Source organism: Canis lupus, chromosome 4, assembly GCF_003254725.2.
Source record: "Canis lupus dingo isolate Sandy chromosome 4, ASM325472v2, whole genome shotgun sequence".
In the NCBI taxonomy this organism is placed as follows: Eukaryota; Metazoa; Chordata; class Mammalia; order Carnivora; family Canidae; genus Canis; species Canis lupus.
The window spans coordinates 74,510,010-74,531,651 of record NC_064246.1 but is presented as its reverse complement, the minus strand read 5'-3'; the positions used below and the strand labels follow the sequence as shown (position 1 = coordinate 74,531,651).

The 21,642-nt window shown below is 42.7% G+C and overlaps 1 protein-coding gene across 1 annotated transcript in view; it reads right to left on the bottom strand.

Annotated features, from left to right (window-relative positions):
• ADAMTS12 (ADAM metallopeptidase with thrombospondin type 1 motif 12) overlaps positions 1–21,642 on the bottom strand; it is a 312,048-nt gene that overhangs the window by 112,694 nt on the left and 177,712 nt on the right. The window contains exons 4-7 of the mRNA XM_035714864.2: positions 20,208–20,404; positions 19,385–19,468; positions 4,834–4,958; positions 958–1,107 (exon numbers count right to left, since the gene is read on the bottom strand). Coding sequence (XP_035570757.2) covers positions 958–1,107; positions 4,834–4,958; positions 19,385–19,468; positions 20,208–20,404 — 556 coding nt within the window. The remainder of the gene's footprint in view (positions 1–957; positions 1,108–4,833; positions 4,959–19,384; positions 19,469–20,207; positions 20,405–21,642) is intronic.

Sequence of the window (21,642 nt, the reverse complement as noted above, 5' to 3'; positions counted from 1 at the left end):
TGATTGATTTTGTATGATTATATTGTACCTTGTGAACTTATTTGTTCTAGTTTGGAATATCCAGTCTCCATGGCTCTTCCCAATCCCTCTTCTTTTCAGACTGCACACTCAAAGAATGCCACAGGGTTCTGCTTCCTTCCTTCAAAGGAGGAGACCCAGGCAGGCGGCTATATAACAGGGAAGGGGTATAGCTGAGTCATTCACATGGCTCCCTAATTAGCATGATCTTCTCTTATTTGTGGTTAGTATATATATCAACAAATTAAGTTACAAATAAGCTAACATCTTTTCTCTTTACTTGGAAAATCCAGAAACCTCATTATCTCTTCACTGCAACATGCTTTTAGTGAACTTATCCAATCAAATTCACACATTTTTGAGACAAATTGCACCTCCTGTTAACTGACCTTTGCTTGATGGTCTTTCCCCATTTATTGTAGTTTTAAATTTCTGCTTTATTCAATATGTTCCTGTAATCCATTTAAGTAAAGTGGGATTAACAATAGTATCTATTTCACAAGATTGTTGAGAGGATTCAATGACACAGGACAAAGTGTATGACATAAAGGTGCAAAAATGTTAATGTTTGTGACTTTTTGGTGACATTAATATTATTACTATTCCATAATAACTAAACAGGAATTGTTACTTCTGAATTAATCAAGTGAGTTAAAGTTTATGTCTTTGTTTGTTCTCAACTCATTCTAATCCAGAAAATTGTAGTAGCCTCTTTGATTCTGTCTTATAGATAGGTACATGCGGTCAGGGAACAAAAGACCTGAAATTTTTTATGTATGTGATTATCCTCACTTTACAGATGAGGTAGCAGAGGTTTAGGAAGGTGAGTCAAGACACAATGCACCTGACTCCTGATTCCCCATGTAGGGTGTTTTCCCCTGTCTCTACTGACGTAGTATGTGAACATGGCAAGGAGATCTCAGTGTCCTGACCCTTTACCTGTGTCCGAGCTCATGGGCAATTGTGAAAGCCAGAGGGAGTCCAGAGTCTTCATTGATGTTACAACTCCGGTGAGGCTGGCACATTCCTGACAGGTGGGACAGACCTAGAGTCTCACAGGGGCGATTGACACCAGCACAGATATCTTTTCTGAAAGCAGAGAACAGAGATGCATAGGCTTCCAAAGAAACATCTGAAAAAATCCTGGAAAAAATCTTGGTATTAATTCACATTCAATGTGGGCTGGGGAGCATAATTAATATTGTTTTTAAAAGTCCACATGAATATAGGTTGCAATTCTGAATTCTTAATTTTGATTTCACCTCTTAATTACTGAATCTTACAAACACCTAAACAATAAAGGAAGATATGACAAATATTTTATTTTGAGTTGAGCTGCTTTTTGCCTTTAATCTCAGGAGGCCAAATTACATTGTTTTGCCCAAAAGAGAAGGATTTAATTGAAAATTTGAGATTAAACTTTTAAGTAAAGAAAGGACAACCAGTAGTGGCTGAAAGGTTTCAAATATGAAACCCCTTTTTTGGTCTTTCTGAGGTCTGTGCTCAAAATTCATCTGAGAACTTTTGCTTATTCACAAAAAAGGCAATTGGTCTCATTAATCCACCCAGAGCTCAAATCAGTGGTCTTTCCAGTCCCTTTACCCAAACAAGATGGCATAAGGGAGGGAATGCATATACAAATAAAGACTCCTAGCATCTTAAAAAATTTGATTATAGTTTTTAAATGTAAAAATGTGCTCCCATATCTTTGTAGGAATTATTTCAGTCATTGACAAGAGTTAACTAGTCCTATGGTTTTCTTCAATTCAAGAAGAACTCTTTGCCAAGAATAGCTGCACAAATGCCAATAAGGTTCTGAGCTTCAGTTAGTTATAGACCTTCAACTCATTGGGCTTTTGTGGGTACCATTCCTGGCAATGAATGGTCTGTTTTTTGTTTCCACTGGGCCATGGAAAAGACCCAGGCTCTGAAAAATCCTGTGACTCCTCAGTTCTGCAGGAGACAATTACTGGAACAATAGGATAGGAAAGAGAGGCAGCTCTCATCTCAAGACATGCCAACTGATTTGATCTCCATTCTAATAGCAATAGTTGTTGGGTGGTTTTGTATTGGAGAGCTAGATTGAATCATACAGCCCAATCATTCTAAATAATTGCTTGGTCTGTCAGAGGACCAGCCAAACACTTTTCCACCCCTATTACAAATGTACTTGTCACTAGCTCCTTTTTTAAAAAAAAGTATATGCCTGTATAGAGCTGCTGAGAAGAGATGATTAGTGTCTACTGCTTACTCACTGGATTTCTCATTCTGATAGGAAAGGAGTCGGGTCCATTAAATCATTGTTTACTGAGTGCCTACTAAGTATCTAGCACTACAGTGGAAAAAAGGCGGTAATAAGAGAAATGTAGGAATATGAGTCTTCCAGGCTAAGAGCTTCTGCTCCCCAAAGCAGATTGGCTCTACCTCTAGCATGCACTGGGAGTAGTGAAAGAGAAAACATGCCGTGGCATGCAGGTACAAGTCCCACTTCATGAGGCATGTTCAAGACAAATCCACCTTTCCCTCAATGCAATTCTACAGAGAACCCTTTTGACATGGATCTCAACCCAGTCCTCCAGGGGCAAGTCATACACTTCCCTCCCTGGTCTTGCCTGTTTTTTTCAGACCAGAGGTTCTCAACAGGGGTTTATTTTGCTCCCCACCCATTCCTAGAGGATATCTGGCCATCTCTGGAGACAGCTTTTGGTTATCACACTTGAAGAAGGGTGATATTGGTATCTCATGGATAGATTAAATATATGTCCATGCATGGGATAGCCCTTCAAAGGAAAGAATTAAGCAACCCAAAATGTCAGTTATACCAAGGATGAGAAATCCTGTTTTAGAATTTGAAATACTTGCCACTGTTTAGGAGTTGGTGAGTTTCATCATACACTGAAACCAGACTTTTGTTCCAAGGGAGAAAAGTTATAATAAGAGAATAATTATAATAATAAAAGAACAGATCTTTCATATCCTTATGGGTATTAGTTGAGAGTATAACTATTAGGGCCCAACTGCCTGGATTTAAGTCCCAGGTGTACCTGAACAGCAATGATATTTGGGACAAGTGACATAACCAAGCCTCAGTTTTTCCATCTGTAAAACAGGAATGATTGATAGCAGTCAGCTAGCAGGGTTGTTGTGGAGATTAATGACTATTCTAATAAATGTAGCACAGTGCTACATAAAACACTCCACAAATGCCAGCTATCATCAACTCACCCCTTTCTTCATATGAGAATGACAGAAGAAACGATTTCTGTTTTCAGAAAAGAGATGGAGCTGATGCAGCTTCCAATGGAGGTCCCAGATCTGGGGTTCTTCCCTATAGATATATCCTGCCTGGACTGAAATCTCTCTGTGGCTTATTGCCCAGGATCTCAGTGTTTCCTGCCTGCTTGCTGGCTCCTCAGAACCCCTGTGCTTACATTCTACACTCACAGCAACCTACCTCCCAGTGGAGCTACTAATGTCACAGGTCCTAATACGAACCTAATGTTATAGGTTTGTGTCACAGACTTCCTTTGGAGATTGTCTGCATTCAATCAAAGTTTTGATACTCTCATTCCAAAGAGTGATTCTGTTGTCTGGAATGAAGGCTGGTTATCATCCTTTGCAGGCATCCCATGCACTGGGATACCAAAGGGACAGATGACAGGCCAAAATGTTAGGGCAGCCTGTTCTCCCCGGGGAAGACAAACACACAGAGCCTTCCAGTGCATGAAGCTCTCTGTGGCTGAAAGGGCAGGTCAAGCAGCCTCTTCTATTACATATTCCTGGATTTCTTGATGTCTCCAAATCTGCACAGGAGTGCCCCATGAGAACTTACCTCCCCTATGAATGAAAGACCTTCATTTGTCTAAATTAAACTACTGTTTGATACATAGCAGGTATTCAATTAATACTGATTCATTTATTGAATCAATGAGAAAACATAGCCTTCAAGAGCCTGAGTTGATTAGAAAAGTTTATTAGCCTTTCATAGCTATGAGGCCTAGAAAGTTGATGGTTTTTATTAGTGCCATAGGGTCTATTTGTAGTCAGAACAAAATATTATCTTCATGAGGGTGAAGGGAGACAAGTGTAACCAAACACCTTTGCCTATTCAGTGGTCAGGGTTGGGGGGTGGGCTGCTGCCTATATTCTGTTCTCAATACCAGTCAGGGATGGGTTACAAGGAGGACTGACTTCTGTAGAGATAGTTTCATGTTTCTAAACTGGAGAAAAATATTTTAAAAACAAATCAAAGGATCAGAAACCCCATGCTTAAGAGTTACCAGAGTCTTTAATGAGGATCTGCAAACAATCTTCCTGATTGTTTACAGAGCTGCATGAAAAAGCCAATTTTAAAGATGAAATCATCATTGGGATAGGAAAAAGGCCTGCATTTTGCCAGCAGATGCAGTTTAGTAACATGGAGAGTTTTGCTCCACATGTGTACTAACTGCCCCTCACTGGTATGGGCTTCAGGAGTTGTCTGAATCATAGAAGCTGCCTTTTTAAACGACCAAGAGCGGGCAGCCCGGGTGGCTCAGCGGTTTAGCGCCACCTTCAGCCCAGGGCCTGATCCTGGAGACCTGGGATTGAGTCCCGTGTTGGGCTCCCTGCATGGAGCCTGCTTCTCCCTCTGCCTGTGTCTCTGCCTGTCTTTTTGTTTCTCATGAGTAAATAAACAAAATCTTAAAAAAAAAAAAAAAATGACGGAGAGCAGCAAAGAGTAGGAGACTTGCATCAGTTTGAATACCTGATAACTCTTTGACCGGCCCGCCCCCGTGCCTTGCAGCCCCTGGCTTCCATGTAGTCCCGGGGTACCTGGTGAGGAGGACAGCCACATCATGATGGGCAGGGTTGAGGTCACTCTTTGGATTGATGCTCTTCTGCCACTTACAGAAGCTGGACAGTGTCTTCTCCGCATGGTGAACTATTTTCAATCCTTGCTAGAGAAAGAAGAGGAAGAGACAGGCACGGGTGAGTTTCCTGTGCTCAGAGCTCATCACATAAGTCCCTGGAAGCAGCCTAGCAGGATGAGCTCTGGGTGGGCACCTCAGACATCCATTTGGCCGAAGTTTGGCAAAGGCCAACTTACTCCCTGCTCTCAACACCATTACTCTCATGACATTTATTAAAAGAACCTGAAGGGCAGAAGTGCAGGACATCAATTTTCACTGGAGCAAATAGTTCTTGAAGAAAAATGAAAAATACACTGGCCAAGACCAAGAGCTGTTTGAAGTTCCATCTCTAGCAGCTTTCTGCTTCCTAAGCTAGTAAAGAGGCATTTTTATTTCTAATGCAAAAAAAAAAAGAAATAAAAAGATTTTCAACAACAAGGTTCTTCCTTACATGAAAACTCCTACAAGGCTGGGGTTGCACTCAATGTTTCCTTGCCCTTTGGTTTCCATTTTGGTCTCACATTTGTGGGTGAAGGGCAGAGGATGACATAATCTCTTCAGGCCTCTAACCCGTTAGGATCACTGGCTATCTGACAACAATTAGGATGCTGAAGAGGGTGCCCCCAGCCTGCAACTTCCAGGGCTTCTGAGTCACCCACTTGGTGACTACTGGGGATGGGAGGAGAAGACTTGTTCTAAATTAACTGGATGAACACTTGTCAAAAGGAGGAGGAGGGGGCTCCCATTCTAGGAGGGCCTCCAGCTTCATTTGAATTTCTAAAGGAGACATCCCTTTCACTTGGCCTATTTCTTTGGGTCTCTCTGTGGAGCTGTCCCTCACACAGGGTGGGTTCTACCTGGAGAATGACCACCTCCACTGGCCTACGCTAATCTAAGTCTACCACTCCGGCCTCAGTCCAAGGAGTTCAGGACAATCTCTATGTGAAACTATGAACTTGCTTCTGTACCATTCTGTGTTCTGCTAAGGCCCACAGCCAAAGCAAATAAGACCTGAGAGGCTTCAGTTGCTTGTTAAAGGCATTTCCAGGTCTGCCCCCACCCAGGCCAATTAGCCACCGTAGACAACTGCCTTTTTTTTTTTTTTAAGATTTTATTTATTCATAGAGACACAGAGAGAGAGAGAGAGAGAGAGAGAGAGAGAGAGGCAGAGACAGAGGCAGAGGGAGAAGCAGGCTCCATGCAGGGAGCCCGACGTGGGACTCAATCCCAGGACTTCAGGATCACACCCTGGGCCAAAGGCAGGCGCTAAACCGCTGAGCCACCCAGGGATCGCAGACAACCTGCCTTTTACAAAAACACAGAAAGGTGGCTCATCATCACTCATGAAAATTCACCGAACTGCTTAGCATTATGATTTTAAATAGAAGAAACAGACTTCACTATTTACTAATCCTCACTGTTCCAATATCCAGCAGAATGCTGTCTGGTGGAGGAGAAGGAGTTGTGGTGGACTAGCTGGGCACAGGGGTCAGCCTCCTAGTCATCTCGTCAAGCCAGGGTAGAGTAGCAACCCTACCAGAGGCAACGCCCCCGCCCACCACAGAGAAGCAGTAAGGTGGCATAAAGCAGGGATGGAAGGAAAGAGAAAGGAAGGGAAAGGAAGGAAAGAGAAGGAAATAAAAAGGGAGGAAGGAATTATTTCTTGATCATTTACTATATGCCCAACACTTTGACATATATTCTTTCATTTGATCTAATTGCATCTTCTTGGCATTATTTCTAAAGCAAGCGTGGTTATTTATGTTCATTTTAGAATAAGAAGGAATTAAACCTCAGAGAAGTGAAAAACTAGCTGCAGGTGATTCGGGTCAGATATCAAGTCAAAGGCTCCAAGAACAAGAGCTCCTCAGTGAAGCGTGCTCCCGGCGGGTGGCCAGCCTCATTAGGAGCCCCCCTGGGTTATAGCTCCTTCACACTGGATGGCAGATTATTCAACAGAGCATCAACTACGATTGGATTGCTTTGAGGTCTGTTCTCAACCCTACATTTCTTTGTTTATTTAGTTGTGGGCTTTTGTTGTTTTGTGTGTGTGAGCAAGGAGGTCTCTGAGGGAATACTCATTAATTAAAAAATAATACCAACTGGAATTATTCTAAAGAAAAAGAAATCCTTAGGCATATGCCTAACGGAACAGGTGCAGGATCTGTATTGGGAAAACTGCAAAATGCTGATGAAAGACAAGAGCCTCAATCTAAACTTCACACCTTGCCCAAGTACTGACTCAGGATGGATCACAGACCTAAATGTAAAAATATACATTTATATATATATTTTTTTATTTACGAGAGAGAGAGAGAGAGAGAAGAGAATGTGCACGAGCAGGGGAGGGGCAGAGGGACAGGGAGAAGCAGCTTTCGGCTGGGCAGGGAGCCCTACTTGGGGCTCAATCCCAGGATCCTGAGATCATGACTTGAGCCAAAGGCAGATGCTTAACCGACTCAGCCACCCAGGTGCCCCCAAAACTATAAAACTTTTAGAATAAAAAATCATAGGAGAAAATATTGGACAAGGAGTTCACAGACTTGACAGTAAGGACACCGATTCATACAAGAGGAGACTGAAAAACTGGACCTCCTTCAAAATTAAAGACTTCCTCTGAGAGAAACCTTCCAAGACAATGAAAAGATGAGCTCTAGCATGGAGGGAAATCTTTGTAAGGCAAAGTATTCAGAAAAAAAAAACAAAAAAAAAAAACAAAGTACTCAGACCCAGAATACATAAAGATCTCTCAAAACTCAACAATAAAAAGACAACAATGAGAAAACAAGCAAACATGAAGTTTCATCTCAGTGAGGGGGATGTACAGATGACCAACAAGCACAGGAAAAGATGTTCAACGTCCTTAGCCATCAGGGAATGGCAAGTTAAGGCTGCAATGAGATACTCCTGCAGGCCTAGAACGAATGCATTTAAAGGCAGCAGCAGCACCCACGGATGTGGTAAAGTTGGTCACCAGTAACACTGTTGCTGAGAATGCAAAATGGTACAGCCACTACGGAAAGCAGCTTGATAGTTTCTTTAAAATATGAAACATGCAACGGCCATATGACCCAGCAGTTGCATCCCTTGACATTTATCCCAGAGAAATGAAGACCTGTGTTCGCACAAAGGCCTATAGTAGAATGTTTATAGAACTTTGCTCATAACAGCAAAACCCTGGAACAACCCAAATATCCCTCAGTGAGTGAATGGTTAAACAAGCCGGTAAATACTGCGGAATGCTACTCAGCACTACAATGGAACAAAGGCTTGGAGACACACAATTTGGATATATCTTGAAGGAATTAAACTGGATGAAAAAAATCCAATCTCAAGAGGTTACATACTCTATGATTCCATCTGTAGAACATTCCTGAAATGACACAATTATAGACATAGAGAACAGACGTGCTTTCCAGGAGTTAGGTTGGTAGAAGGGAGGTAGAGACTTTGTGATGAAACCGTTCTGTATTGTGGCAATAGTCACATAAATCTACATGGGTTAAAACTGCAGAGAAAAAAAATGTACACACACACCAGTGCTGGTAAAACTGATGAAATCTGAATAAGGTAAGGATTTGTACAAATACTAACTTTTTGGTTATGATATTGTTTTACAGTTATGCTAGGTATGATCATGAGGAGAAAATGGGTGAAGGACAGAAGGGAGTTCCCTGCACTGTTTCTTCCAACTGCATGTGAATCTGTAACTCTTTCAAAACAAAAATATTTTTTAAATATCTTAAAAATAATAACTGGTCCAAATTAAGGCTTGAGGGTTGCAAAAGAAAATCTTGCAATGCACTTTTGAGTCCTCTGTGGGTTCAGATTCTATAGAATTCAGATTCTATGTGGGTTCCTTGCTTCTTAATTTTACCTGAAATTCCATAGTTTTGAATCAAAGGGAACCCACAGTCTTTCAGGCGGGTTGTAGTGGATAGGAAAAGCCCCTCCACACACACACTCACATACCCGTACATTCAACACGCTCACACACCCACACGAAGGATCAGTTAAGTTCCTTGTCTAAGTAGCCATACATATAAACACTTACTAGAGTGAAGGGGACCACAAGGCCAAAGCAGAGGGGCCCCATTTTGGAATGTTCTCCTTTGGCTCACAAAGTCCCTGGTAGAGGCCCACGGGTCAGGATGGGATGCCAGCAGATCCGAGAAGCTCAATTTTTGTTTCAGCATTGGCTGGACTCACTATTTTGTAAGACTTACATACCAATCCATGAATGTTTGTTTAAAGAAGAGTGAATGTTTGCAAACTTCCACACTTCCCAGTACCTGAGCCAAACTCCGTGTCAGCAAGGACACATCTTCATCATCGTGGGGAGAGCAGAGTCATTTTCCAGATGTTGCAGCATGAACTCTGCCTCCAATTTTCCCATTATTTCTAAGAGCCCATTTCCCTGAAGGGTCCTAGGTATTATGAATACAATCTTCTCACTTCCAGTGAGTAAATCCAGGCCAGAGAGGGGCATTACCTTAGCCAAGTCACACAGCAGGTGTGGGCAAGGCTAGGCTTTGATTCCAGGTTCGCAGCTACTAGTCTGACAGGTAGTTTCCAAACCGTCGAAGACTTCTCTAGACTTAGGGCTTGAATAGCTGGAAAGATTTAACCATTAGCCAAAGGATGATTATTGCTTATTTCTTACTCCCCCAGGTCACACTCCCACCCCTGGGGAGGAGACAAACACAGGAAGAGACCCTCCACTTCCAAGACACCCAGCTAGCTCTCATCCTCCTCCTGCTCTCTGACCACTTCTCAGGCTCCTCTACAGGCTATTCTTCTGTCCTTTTTTTTTTTTTTTTTTTTGGCTCCTCACTTAGCTCACTCTCAAACCCAGTCAGGCTGGGGGGACATCATCTATATGCTGCTGACTCTCAAATCTGTATCTCATTCCAAAGTTCTCCTAGAGCACAAACTCATGCACCCAAATCCCTTGATGGGCACCTTCTCAATGGCCCCACAGGAGCCCCCAACTCAGCATCCCCAAATTCCTCCCCCTACAATATTAACCTGCCATTCTTCCTGCTTCCTCTTAGCTGAACCACCGTCAGCTAAGCGGTCTAATCTAGGACACCAGTGTCCTCCTGTTGGTCTCTCTGCCTCCACATCCTGCATCCCCAGCTGTCCTCATGTGCTGCTAAGTCTACTTCCCCCTCCATCTCTACTCCCAACCACCCTCGCTGAAATTCTCATCATTTTATGCCTCAGTTCATGCTTGCATCACCTCTTAACTGTTCTCCTTTCTTCCTTGTTCTTAAATCCTCTGTGCTCTTCCCAGGCTGATCCAGGTAAAACCGAAGCCTGCCCATATCACCACCCACAGCTCAAGACCCTCTAAAGTCTGACCTCCAGGAAGGTCTCCCTTCATCTGCAATCTTGCAGTTTATGCTCTGGCAACATTCAAATGGCTGATATTACCCCCCACAGGCCATATACAATACTCTTTTTACTTTGCTTTTTTTTTTTTTAAGATTTTCTTTATTTTAGAGAGAGCGTTTGTGGGGAGAGGGGCAGAAGGGGAAGGAGAGACAAATGGAAAGAATCTCAAGCAGACTCTCTGCTGTGCACAGAGCCTGATGCAGAGCTTGATCCCACGACCCTGAGATTGTGACCTGAGCAGAAACCAAGAGTCAGATGCTTAACCGACTGAGCCACCCAGGCGCCCCTTTACCTTGCTTTCTTCAAGCTGCTCCTTTCTCCCCTCTCTTACCCCTTTAACCTATTCAACATCCGTTCATTCTTTCAGACTCACTCTGAGTATCTCCAGGAAGACCTTCCCTGACCTCATCTGGATTAGGATTAGGTTCCCGCCAGTTTATCTCGAGCACGCCTGGCTCATGGCACTTGCTGCCCTAGGTTAAAATGATCAAATTGCATGCTTTTTCAGAACGAGGACTGAGGTTTCTTCCCCTACTTCTCTCTGGCACTGCAAGGAGCCTGGCACACAGCAGGTAGACACACCAACCTGACACAGCACAGCACCCCTCATGGAATGGGGCAAAGGTGAAGAATACATCTACTGAGCCGGACAAAAGTGCACATGGGTTGGAGGTTTTGTGGTGAGTCAGTAAAGAGGCAGGATCTCCTGCGGATTAGAGAAGTGGAAGGCAAGGGGTCAGAAGTGTAAGAAGAAAGCAAAGCCCACCTGTAATAATAATTCTGGTGCCTGTGGTAGGAACTGCTGGGAGGCAGCTCCACACGGATCTCTCGGGTTTCTTCACATCTTCTGAGCAAAGCCCTGACAGCTTCTGTATCTTTCCAAGGATGTTGTGTAGAAATAGACTTGGAGGACAGAGACAGTGTTCCCCTCCAGGAAAGAGGATGGATTTATTTGCTGTCCAGAATGAAAAGGATAATGGCTCTCTCTGGGGCACAAACCTACAGGTTTGCACACAACCCCCTCTGAAGGGCTGATGTTTCCTTAGCTTGGGACCCCTCAGCTGTGATAAAACCCACTATGTGCACAGCATCCATCTGGCCTGGCCTTTCACCCCGGTGAAGGGACAAGAGGGGCAGCTGCAGACATGAAGCTCAGGCCACCTGTTGTGCTGTAAGAAAGTCCTGACCCCTGCCCCGGAAGGCACAGGCCTTCTCCCAGCATCACATCCAGGGAAGGATGGCCAGACAACTGATGAGCTCACTCGCAGGGAGAATAAAACCTAAGACCCTTCATAGTTCTTGACCAGAATGAGGACAAGAAGGGAGAACAGGTGACCCAGCAGTCATGAGGATTATGTCAAAGCTAAAGCATCTATACACATGGGCCAGGTCCACGAGGTTATTGAGATTTGCTCATAGTGGGACTACTGGCAGAAGGAGGGAAGGAGAGGAGCTCAGGAAAAGGAGCTGAGAAGTAGATGTCAACAAAGGGGATTATTCTTCCCACATTCCAACACTCCTTCAAGAGCAATTTTGGAATAAGCTGGGGATTAGTCACTGAAGAGGAAAAAAAATGTTAGGGCCTGAAGCCTCCCCTCCAAATCTTGCTTGTTTTTTCCCTACTGCTTTCTCCATGCTTTTTGTTTTTAGTTTTGTTTTGTTTACAAAGCAAGTGCACAATTAACTAAATTGCTTATCATTTGTGGCTGAGTACCTTGCCCCTGTGTAGAACTTCCATCTATAATATGTGACATTTAACACAAGGTCAGAGATAGGGTCGTCAGGATACCTTACTACTTTTCTAATAAATGTCATGATTCTGCTAGGAGGTTTGAAGTGAGCATAATTTTTCTGTACTCCTTCAGCCTTTTCATCTCCAAGTCTCATAAAAGGTTAGTTCAGGAAACATTTACTCGTTTAGCTTCTTAAATGCACTTGATCACAGAAGCCTGGAGAAGCATAATCAACTATACCTCAATACCATGTGCCCTGAGCATGTCCAAGCTGCAAAAGGACTTTGGGGAGGTTCTGCTGGCTCACCAAATATGGGGAGACTTGGACTACACCTGTTCCATAAAGCATCCTCGTAATTCTTTGAGCTTGTCAAAACAATCCCCATTCCTCCACCCTCCACCCCTGTCCATACTGATCCCCCCCCCATTTCCTCTGTAAACAAAAACAGATTCCCCTCTTTGTTCTTTTGCTCTTTTTTTTCTCACCTCATTTTCTCAAGTGAGTCCAATTCGCTCCCCCTTTCCTACTCATTTGAGTATGTGACACCAAAGGACAGGGAAAAAACCTCAAGGAACTCATCAGCAACAGCTCCCAGAAACAGCCCCAAATGGGAGACAAGAAATGATTTTGCAAAATGCAGCTTTTGCTATAAATTGTTCTCTCTGGGTAAGCTCCCTTCATAATGAGAAAAAAATCTTGTATTGATTTCCTTGGGAAGTCTTAGTAGCAGCTTGTGATTCAGTGCATAATCTGATTATTCTCTTACAGCCAGGGTGATGTTCCTAAGAGAAAAGAGATTGTACAGAGAAGAGAAAATAATAAAGTTTCACCTGAAAACAAAGGAATAACTCATCTACTGGAGGAAAAGATTCTTGATTTAAAAAAAATTATGAGTATTATTTGCCAATATCTTTGTCATTTATCCTGAAAGAGCTACAATTATATAGGTTATTACAGAGACCTACTCCAAAATCCTTCTGGGGATGGGGAAACCACCAGCCTGAATTCTCAAAGCTAATAGGCTTTTAACTCCAGAATTTCACAAAAGGAAACCCAACATTAAATCATGTGGGAAATTCATGCTCTGTGAAGACAGTTACCATCTTCCCACCTGTCAGCCCTCCTGCTGCTCCTCCAAGCCAGTAGGACACCCTCAGGCTCTGCCCCCAAATGGCACAGTGACTGGGACCCATCTGGCCTCGCCCTAACTCAATCCCATGCCTGCTTCTTTTCTACCTTGTTCTTAAAAGAGGTCTCCAACTTAGGATCCCAATCTTGTCCTTTTGGTGTTTTATTTTCCTTCAACAATTTTGCACAATTCTCTGAAATGAGCATCATGGCAGCGAGTTTACAGGGTTGCAGTGTGACCTAAGTGATGATGATGAGACAGATCCCGCTCACCAGTACCATTTACCCAGTGGTTTCTACAAGCCAGACACTATGCCAACTAATGCAGGAATTCACCTATCTGATTCTCACACCAACTCTAAGAAGTAGATATGATTATCCCCATTTTATAAAATAAAGCTATAGAAGGACAGACACGTCAAATAACCTATCAAAGTTCCTATAGCTCAAAAGGGGAAGGACTAACAATATATCTGGTACTCTTTCTGATGTCAACTGCTCACAAGAGTTGGACGGAGGAGAGGAATTCTTTCCCTAAAGGCTAGCCCCAAAGGGGAACAAGGAGGCCATCGAATGAATTGATCTAAAGTGGAAAGCGCTGAGGCCAAGTCTCTGTCCAAGTTCTTAAGGGGGAATGAAAAGTTCAAAAGACAGGATTAGAATCGAACTTCATACATTATCATCATCTCTGAAAAAAAAAGAAAAAAGACAGGATTAGGGTCATAAAAGGAAAATGAGAGCTTGACTCAGCACTGGGGGGAGGCAGGATAGGAATGAGAGCACACTGCCTCCTATCAGAAGCTACTATGAGTCTTAGTATGCCCGACATGTCTTTCCAGGGCTTGGGTTTGGGTACCTCAGTTTCCACTGGTCGGAAACGTGACAACCTAGTCTTTGAGGAAGCCGCCAAGATGCTTCAGATTGATATCATGTCAGATCATCCTGGTTATTCTCAAAATGTGATGAAAATCCATAGTGGTTTTTACATAGCAGTGACTCACCAACAAAAACTGTACTTTATGTATTAACCACAATAAGTGTCTTCAACCCACCAAGGAAATGAAGTCCAAAATGATGTTAGCTGTCAGATGTGATTTGAATAAGAAAGACGAGAGTTGTAGGAAGTCACTATTGATGAGGCCGACTTCAGGGACTCTGCCTCAGCATTCCCCACCTTGTATCACTTTCCACAGAGCCCTAGAACCATCTCTCTAACGCCTTTCTCTCCATTTCATCCCTCAGTTTGGAACCATCCAGAGGCTCCACAGAATAAGATCCACATCCTTTTATATGGGCTCTATCGTTTTACAAGGCTTGTCATGACAGTGGCCACTGCTGACCCTAATCTTTGCCCTCTGACTACTGACTCCATGGGCTCACTCTTTCCCTTATCTATTATGTACCTGTAGGGCTTGGAGGTGAGCAACACCAGACCCAGCCACTGCCTTTAAGTATTACATACTCATGAAGGGAAGTGAGTAAACAAATAGATGTAAAATTACAACTATGATATGTGCTATGAAGTAGAAATGTGAAGCCTTGTGAAAGTATATAACAGAATCTTGCTGGGCATGAAGGTCAGGGAAGGCTTCCCCAGTGAACTGGCCCTTGAGCTAGTATCTGAAGAATTAAGGGGTCAGCTAAGTGAAGACAAGAAGGAAGACAGTCCAGGCAACAATAGGACCAGTGGCAGGAGATACCATGAGGAGAGGACTACTGCTCTCTCCCAAAAGTAAGGGGGCATTGTAAGCGATGAGAGAGGCAATCAGGAAAGCACTGGATGGCTTTAAGCCAGAGGTGAGGGTGGAGGAGGCACCAGGGTGCCAGGTACCATTACCATTTTGAGATTATCTTGGCTGCAATGAGAAAACGAGATTGAAAGGAATGTAAGTAGACCGAAGTAAATACAACTGTAGCCCAGGAAAGAGATGACTCTATCTTGAATTTAAGTGACAGAAATTCAGATGGTCATGGGGCGTCTGGGTGGCTCATTCAGTTAAGCATTTGCCTTCAGCTCAGGTCATGATCTCAGGGTTCCGGGATTGAGCTCCACGGCAGGCTCCTGCTCAGCGGGGAGTCTACTTCTCCCTCTCCCTCCGTCCCTCCTCCTGCTCCTGCTGGCTTGTGTTCTCTCTCTCTCTCTCTCAAATAAATGAAATCTTTAAAGAAAAAAAAATAAATGCAGATGGTCATACAAAATTGGCAACACTTAATGATGGACTGGATATGAGGGGTGGGTGAAGGAGGTGTCATGGATATCTTTGGATCTCTTGTTTCCATACTTGAAAGGGTGATGATGTCAGCACAGAGATGGGCAACAAGACCAGGTGTGCATGGAGATGGGCAGATTGTGACCGGCTATTCTCTCTTCTGCCTCCTGCACAGTCCACTGTCTCCTTTGTTCATAGCAAAGTTACTCAGCCTCCCATTTGGGGGTTCATTGTCAGTGATGTGTTCGCAGTGATGCACCCCTGTGTGTAAGATGCTACTTTATGTGCGTAAGCTACTGACCATGCAGGCCCCTCTACCTGGAATGTCCTTCCTCACTGGTTAATTCCTTGTCATCCTCTAAAACCCAGCTTAGCCTTCCCTAGGATGGGTGCTCTTTTATTCTTTTTTATACTCACGACAATCTCAGTTTGAAATGTTCTATTTTGTGCTTTTTATGCATTAAACTCTAAGCTCCTCAAAATCAGGAAATGAGACTTCTATTCGTATTTGTTTCCTCAGAGGCCAACACAGTGTTTGACATATACTACATTTCTCTTCTGATTTACAGATGGAGAAAAACAGGGTATTATGGAGTGATGATGTCACTTCTTCAGAGTTACCTACTGGATAAATGCAAAGTGAGACTAGAGCTCAGGTCTCCCTGTTCAATACCTCACACTGCACTTTCTGCCTTTGGCTGTCACCCTGATGTCAGTTAGGGCTGGAATCAGCCTGACAATCAATCAATTGCTGATTGACAATCAATTGCTTGTTGTGGTTGGGACTGCTCATTAGTCAAAGATATGAGACATGATCTGGGCATCAAGAAAATGAGAATTGCGAATTTGTAACTCTTCAATGAAACAGAAATTCTATTGTCAAATTATAGACCTTGTACTACATGGAGATTCTATAAAAGCCTGGATGAAGAAGACATTTGGCAAGTAAAAGAAAGAAAGCCATGGGGATTTTTTTTTCTAGCAAATCATTTGTGTCTCTGCTCTTACAAAATGAGGACAGGAACATGAAAACAATGTTATTATGATGGAGTCAGAGAGGTAGCTGCCGATCACATTCTTTCAAAGGATTCTGTTGAGGTTGCTTTTAGGCAACCAACTTGAACCATGGAAACATGTGTAAGATAGAAGGGCCCAAAGCCACCCCTTGGCTGAAAACAGACAGGCCCATTAGGTGACCCACCTCAAAATATCCATAAGCCCTAGCTGACCAATACGTAACTTTCACCCAGAGTTAGCAAAAACACAAAATTCCATATGTTCCCACACCTCCTCACCTTCCTCCCTAACTATAGCCCCACCATCACTGTCTCACAGCAGGTCACTCCCTTGCTGTCCTGCCAGCTGCTTCCTTGCAGTAGATTCAATAAATTCCTAGCTCTTGTTCTGTCTCAGGTGAATTCTTGCACTGCCCCACTGCCAGGCTCCACCCAGTGGTCACCCCACATTTGGTGCTCCCCCCCTGCTCCACAGATCAGGAGACCTCCACAGTATCCAAGTGGCATTGTTTTCCTGAGGATGGAGGGATGTGGAGTTATAAGGGGCCTGATCTGTGGAAGCTACATTTTGAGGTCTGACTAATGTTACCCATAGGGATTGCAGAGGGGAAAAGCTTTTCTTTTTCTTTTTCTTTTTTTTTTTTGTCTGAAAACCCTAAACTTCTCCACATTCTGCAGCTAAGCATGAATATATAGGCCATGATACAATAGTGAAAATTGGTCTTCCAACTTTTACAAAGCTAAAAATGTAATTCTCATACAAATATGAGCATGTTAGGGATATATTCAACTCATTACTAAGAAGGTAGACAAGGTGTCCAAACTGGTTCAAAGACAGATAGAGGGAAGTGATGCCACAATAGTTGGTGAAACTATAAAGAAAGAATGCTGGAATACGATTGCTAAATTAGATACAAAATTAGTCAACAGATCAATAAAACCGAAACCTTGAGAGTTCCTTTCTCTGCTGGACACAAATTATTTTCACCTTTTCTGGATAAAAACCATCTGTACTCTGTCAGTTAATATCCAACTTTACTGTGTTTAAGCTCCAATCAATAGCACATAATACTCAGACACAGTTGCATCCCCATAGAGTCAGATAGGTCATGTTAGACACTGAAAGGATACATAGCTTTTGTTTTGCTTGGTCTCTTAAGTTTTGGGAAAATTTTTGTAACAAAGATTCACAGCAAGGAAAATTATCCATCCATCAGTATTCCAAGATCCCTGAACTACGCGTCAGGTGATTTGGGAGGTGGGGGATGGAAGGGGAAGAAAAAGGAAAATGAATCCATGCTCCACATATTGTTTTTCAATCTTCTGATTCTGGATAAATCCTGCCACATGCATTTTGAACTCAGGTGTCTTGCAGAGGGAGATTTGATCGGGGCCATTCATTCTTCACATATTTCAGCCTGTAGGGTAAGGTCTATAGATTGCAAAGGTATTTCACCAAGTTGGCTATTTCCTCATTCATTGAATTTCACTTCATTCATTCATGTCCCAGGCACTAGGCACTGTGTTAGATGTTAGGGATATAGCCAAGAATAAAGCAGGAATTCACATTGTGATAGTGGCTAAGATAAGCAAGAGAAGAGTAAACAAATATACAGAATTTTAATGAATTCCAATAAAGGAAGTAAACTTTATTCTATGATAGAGAACAGCAAGTAGAAGTGGCTTTGAGTAGGCTGGTCACTGAGACTTCTCTGGAAAAGCAGCATTTAAAGAGAGGTCTGACAGGTGAGAATGTGCCAGCCATCAGCAGAGCCAAGGGAGGGGTGTTTCAGGCATTGGGAACATTAAGTACAAAGCCATGGGGCTGAAGAGGGCTTTGTGTATTCTAGAATCTATCTGAAGTCCAGGGAGTTTGAGGGTAGAAACAAGGCAGAGAGTGACATAAGGGGGATGAGGGCATGATCATGAAAGTTTCTGCAGGACACAGTAGAAATTTTCTATTTTGTTCTAAAAACTATAGAAAGCTATTTAACAGTTTTGTGCGATGGAGCAACTCGATTTTCATTTAAGATTATCATTCTAACTGCTAATTTGAGAATGGATTATGGAGGGCAAGTCTTAAAACAGGAAGACCATTGGGAGCTCACTGCAATAAGATGACAATAAGGCCTAAAGCAACGTAACGACTGTAGAGATGATGAACAGTGGGTGGTCCTGAGATGTATCTTGAAGGCAGCCTTGTGGGTCTTGCTGTTGACTGTGGAAGATAAGAAAAGGGGGATTCAAGAATGACTCCAAGGCGTATGCCATGGTGCAATGGCAATATTTACGAGATGGGTGACATGGAGGGTTGGAGAATGGAGGGGAGGCAGAAAGGAGACGATCTGGGCAGGGAGCAATCAAGAATGCTGCTGTGGACTTACTGAGTTTGCAAGTCTGAGTGGGCTCTGACACATCCAGGGTGAGATGTCAAATAGGCAACTGGATGTGAGTCTGGAGCACAAGTAAGAGGTCCAGGTTTGAAAGAGCGATTGAGAATCTCAGCATGTAGAAGACCTGTAAGGCTCTGAGAACAGATGACATTCCCGAGGATAAACGTACAGAGAGACAAGACAGCCCGGAGTTGAGGGATATGTGTTAATATGCATGAGGTAAATAAACAGTATAAAGCGTTCCACATTTCCATGTGTCTCCTAACTTTTACTGAAACCATGCAACCGTTCCGTGATTCAGTCTTTTTCACTGTGGAACATTCTAAGTCACTGCTGTAAATCTGATCTGTGTGTTACTAGATGAAATGACTGTCAGGTAATTCTAATGACATATATATCTCAGAGACATCCTCCATCTTCCACTTGATAGCACAGAATTCCCAAGAAAATACTATAAAAATATTATTTTCCTTCTCAATGGGTTTCTAAACACTTTCCTGGTAGCCCCTTTCTTATCTATCAAGAGCTCTCCTGAAAACAGGAGGTAGGGCGAGTAAGGATATAGGTCAGAAGAGTGGAGAAAAACTCCTCCTTACCTCCTCTTCTTCAAGGAGAATGAGCCGAACCACAACAATGTGAATTGCATTGCCAATGCTTGGGTTATGGAACAACCCAGTGACCTAGAGTCAGAAATGGAAAACCATGAGCTCACATGTATAAGTAACAGATAAATGCCAGAGAAGGGGGAAATGGCATTGTGATGCACTTAGAGGAAATGTCATCTTAGAGGTCAGAAATTCTGGGCCGAGTACAACAAGGAGTGAGAGATGCCCCTGGTCCAATCCACATTATGATACTTAAAGGCCACCTTCCCAATGTGACTGACCATCTGTGTGCTTGAGGAGCTGGTGCTTTTCTTCTCTTTGACACTTTCGCTGACCCAGGTCTTTCTTTTATTATCAGTTCCTGAGGCAAATACCTTTCCCCAACTCAAAAAGACTAATACTTTCTCTGAGAAGGCAGAAACATCAAGAATGCAAAAGGGAAGGTTGGAATCAGAGTCATTAACTTTATTCTAATTACCTTAAGGAAATCATGTTCTAATTCTTTGCCTCAATTTACTTATCTGTGCGCTAACATAATTGGTGAGATAAACTCACACTACAAGGATTGAGTCACTCGAGAAATACCTACTAGGAGATATGTGACAAATTCCAAATTTCCCTAGGATATACATTTTTTTAAAAACAGACAAATTGGCCCTGAATTTCCATCCTTCCTCATTTAGGCAGGGAACAGATTCATATATGTGTGTGTGTGTGTAAACATATATATGAAAAGAACAAAAAAAGGTCTCTGATTTTTGGAAGGTGACACCTGTTTGCCAGCTGTCTCTCCCTACTCCAGAGTCTGACATACCATGTTCATGATGGTGAGGATATAGGACTCCACATTGTCACTCCCATGATACTCGATCATCTTCGTGTCAGCCACCACCAGCGTCTCCACCCATCGCTCTTTGCTGATGGAACGCCGAGACAGACCTTTCCTGGGCCAGTGGTTCCTCTCCCACTTCTCCCGCTGTCGCTCCAGCTTCTGGGAGGTGGCAAGGCCGTCTAAACATTAAACAGAAAACAGTGGGCAAACTCTATGTATCTCTCATATACGTTTTGAAGACGCAAGGCCATAGTTTAAGCTATGTTTAACAATGTAGGAATGCAATGTTCTTAGATACATGTCTGAAGGGGAAGTGGGGCCAATGAGGATGATTATGGCCACGTTAACTGGAATTTGCATCTTGTAGAGAGGTTGAAAGCACTTCTTTGAAATAATGATTATCTATTTCATTAACTAGGTCCTTCACTATTAAAAAGATGTTACAATTGAAAATGGGAACTTTGTCTCCTCCTCCTCCTCTAAATTATTCAGCAAAGCAGTGTACTAGGTTTTAAAACGCTGGGTTGTTTATCCTCATGAACATTTGAGGGACGTACTTCTTTTTTTTTAATAATAAATTTATTTTTTATTGGTGTTCAGTTTGCCAACATACAGAATAACACCCAGTGCTCATCCCATCAAGTGCCCCCCTCAGTGCCCGTCACCCAGTCACCCCCCACGCCCCGCCCTCCACCCCTTCCACCACCCCAAGTTCGTTTCCCAGAGTTAGGAGTCTTCCATGTTCTGTCTCCCTTTCTGATATTTCCTACCCATTTCTTCTCCCTTCTCCTCTATTCCTTTTCACTGTCATTTATATTCCCCAAATGAATGAGACCATATAATGTTTGTGAGGGACGTACTTCTATCTCTGGTTTGCACATGTGGAAATTAATGTTCAAAATGCATTCAAGTTCAAGAATTTGTTCAAGAATTTCCCCTAAGTCACACAGTCCATAAGGTCTAGAAGATCCAGGGTTTTTTTTTTTTTTAATTTTTTAAATTGGAGTTCAATTTGCCAACATTTAGCATAAAACCCAGTGCTCATCCCACCAAGGGTTTTTTATGTCCTAAAATCATATATGTTGCATATACGCCACATCATCTCCTGGAGAGTAAACAGGCATACATCTGGAGAACACGTAAGCTGGAAAAGCTGCATATACTTCAGAAAGGTATAAAGGTAGGGCTGATTTGCTATGTAACCCTTCCTAGTGCCTCAGTTTCACTGTCTATATGAAGTTAAAACACACTTAGGAGTATTTGCCCACCATAAGTAAATAAATAAATAAATAAATAAATAAATAAATAAATAAATAAGCAGAGAGACATAATAATAGGTCTAAATGATTCCAAATTCACTTATGAGCTTTACTTGAAAATCATTAAGGTATACTTTTGTCAAATAACCCAGGATTGT